The 3,086-nt window shown below is 21.7% G+C and overlaps 1 protein-coding gene across 1 annotated transcript; it reads right to left on the bottom strand. All coding sequences in view use genetic code 6, as the record gives it.

Annotated features, from left to right (window-relative positions):
* Positions 1-2,333: 2,333 nt before the first annotated feature.
* TTHERM_01718400 (zinc finger protein) lies at positions 2,334-2,915 on the bottom strand (the record flags this gene model as incomplete). The annotated part of the gene is made up of 1 exon (XM_001012890.4): positions 2,334-2,915. A coding segment is annotated over one exon (582 nt), but the record flags the coding sequence as incomplete, so codon positions are not given.
* Between the last annotated feature and the right edge of the window lie 171 nt (positions 2,916-3,086).

The following is a 3,086-nucleotide window of genomic DNA, read 5'->3' as shown; positions in this document are numbered from 1 at the left end:
AGTAATTTATTTCAACTCCATATCAAACCTATACATATAACTTTAGTCATAATAAAAGATATATCTATCGTTAAAATTAATAACAGTATTCAAAGTAAAAGGATAAGATACACCAAATTTAAGCAAGTTGTAAGATGATAAATCAAAGCTATATACATAAATTAAAGAATCTGTAAATATAAAAATATCACCTGTTTTTTAGTAATTTATAAACGCATATATTTGCCAAGGGATAACTAAATAAGTTAAACTATAAATTAACTATTTTTAGCTTAAAGAAAAAGGTTAACAGTAAGAAAAGTAAAAATTTAAGTATAAAATGTCATTAAAAGCAACTAAAGGATAAATATCGTTATTTATAAAATAGAACGAAGGTTAATTATATTTACCGAAATTGTAAAGCTAAGATATTATCATAGATTCAAGATCAATTTAATATAGTTAGTATTCTTATAATTGATTTGAGGCTATATATAGAATTGTGTTATCATTTAAAATAGCAAAGCTTTCTAAAGAAAAGTTATTATCTAAAGGATTTTATATCATAGGTTAACAGCTATCTAAACTAAATATTTGAGGAACATTTTAGACTATTAGCAAATTTCTCTTTTACATGAAATAACATTTAGTAAAACCGTTACTGTAAGCATATTAATAAGAAATAACTAGCTTTTATGAAGAAATCTCAACAATAAATTCATCTACCACTTAATTGTTTATTTTGCTAATTAGAAAGTATTTATTGTCTATCTATACAAATTAGTCATAGTAATTTAAACTATCATTAATTTAAAACATTAAAAATCTTGTGTTTGTTTTTTAACTTTTTTATAAATTCTACAAGGCGTATTTTATTTTTTAAACACCTAAAGCTTACTGAGCAAATATTTGATATCCGTCATATATATAAAATGAATTTTGATCTAAATTTTTATTTATATTAAATTAATTCTACATTTGATTAATATTAATATCTAAGTTATCAATAGAATAATAAAGCTTTTAATACTAAAGTGGGTCAAGATACTTAATTGTATAAATTTAATCTAATGTGTTATATTGTAATCTTATTTATTGATAGTTCTGACTGTTAGATTACAAAATCTAAGTCAATAAAATTTCTATTATATTATTTTCTGAAAATATAACATTAGTAATTATAGTTTGATTAGTAATAAAAGCAGTTCCTATTTTTTGAATTAAAGGAGTTGATTAATTTTGCTGCTAAGATTTAAATACATAATCAGTTATGTTTATTATAAGTAATTCTTGAGTAATAAAAAAAGCAAATGTTTAATTTTATTACAAACTTTCATAAAAATAAAATTTTTATTATGATTAACAAGTTATGTTGAGAATTTTGCTGGTTGAGTTTGAAATAGAATCTAAAATTAATACTTGTAAATATTATTTATCATATGAAATAATTGAATTTAATAACACACTATAGTAAACCATATATTTTCTATTTGGGTTAGAAAACAGTAGTGTTGTTTAATTTCCAGTGTAATTTTGAAATTAAATTTTCGATACCTAAATTACTTTAGTAAGAGTGTCATTAAAAACACCAATTAGATAATCATTTTTCTAAACCACTCTTAAAGTTTACCAATAGTAATTAATTGTTATTGTACTATTTATAAAGTTAATAGTTCTATCATCTCTCAAGATTGCAGGCTATTTTAGATTTTAACATAACAAAATAAATAAATAGGATAGTATAGCTATTTTGGGATAATTATTTCTTGAGAAAGAAATATACATTTAGTAGAATATTAAATATTATTTACTAAAATAATAAAAATTAAAAGAAATAAAAAAAAAAGGTTTTGAAGCAGGTTTCGAACCTGATAGAATTAAAATTTTTATATCAAACATTTAATCTAGAATTATTTTTTTTATTACATATAAAATGAATGAAAAAAAGGTTTAACTCTAAAAATGAAATGCTAGATTAAAGATTTAGATTTTTTCATTAAAAAAAAAAACTAAATCTTTGATTAAACATTTTATATTTTTTTTGTTTGTTCAGGTTCTATATCTTTTTTTATTATTTTTTTTTTGATTTAAATTTTAAAAATAATATTTATTATTCTCTAAATATTTATCTCATACTATTGAAATAATTATCTGATAAAAGAAATAAAATATTTTACCATGTAAGAAGTTTATCTGGAAATTTCAAACTTTTATATGTAATAATTTGTGCTTTAAAAGCTATTTGTTTAAAAAACAAATACGAGTAAAAAGTTACCAAAAGAGTATGAATTTAATTATTACTTAATAATGTCACACCAAACTATTTTACCTTTTATACTACCTTATAGAAATACTATTTGATTAAAAGTGTCTGCATAAAGAAAATGGTAATCTTGATCTAAGTTAATTTATTAAAAAACAATTCTATTTTTTATAAAATCCATCACAATCAAGGTGTTATTTGCAGTACAGCCACCATATTGCCCAATAATAAAACTTTTTTGATAGAATTCTTAGCCAGGTGTAGGCATATATAATTCCTCAAAGTTAGTCATATTTTGAAGAACTTATGTGTAAATTATTTAGAAATTTTGATCAGCTACTGCAAAATTACATTAATTAGATCTAATCAGATACGAATTTTATTGAAACTATTCAATTTAAGTAACTCTTTGATTAAGTTATGCAGATATTCTATCAAATTATAAGCATTAAAGATTTTTTTCACAAATCTATGTCATTTGATTTTAATAAAAAGGAGATGGACAACTCTGAACACATTAATTTAATTTGAAAGGCTATTGAATAAAGTCAAATTTAGAGGAGCAAGTGTCTTGCTTAAGATAACATATGTTACTCTTAGTATCTAGCATCAAATTTTGATTGCATTCGAGGCAAATTTAATTAAAATCACATTTAGCGCATCCTTCAACCATACATTTAGCACATTAAAAATTTTAATTTTAAAACTCTCCTGTTTGGCAACTTTATACACAAGTAGAAGTACTAGAATAACTTTTAAAGTAATTCTTAGCGCAATTAACGCACGAATTATCTCTTGCGCTAAAACAATCTTAGCAATTTTTAGAGCAAGGTAAGCATTTTTA

This window comes from Tetrahymena thermophila (assembly GCF_000189635.1).
Source record: "Tetrahymena thermophila SB210 genomic scaffold scf_8254694, whole genome shotgun sequence".
NCBI lineage: Eukaryota > Ciliophora > Oligohymenophorea > Hymenostomatida > Tetrahymenidae > Tetrahymena > Tetrahymena thermophila.
The sequence above is the reverse complement of the archived record's forward strand: the minus strand, read 5'-3'. Positions and strand labels throughout refer to the sequence as shown.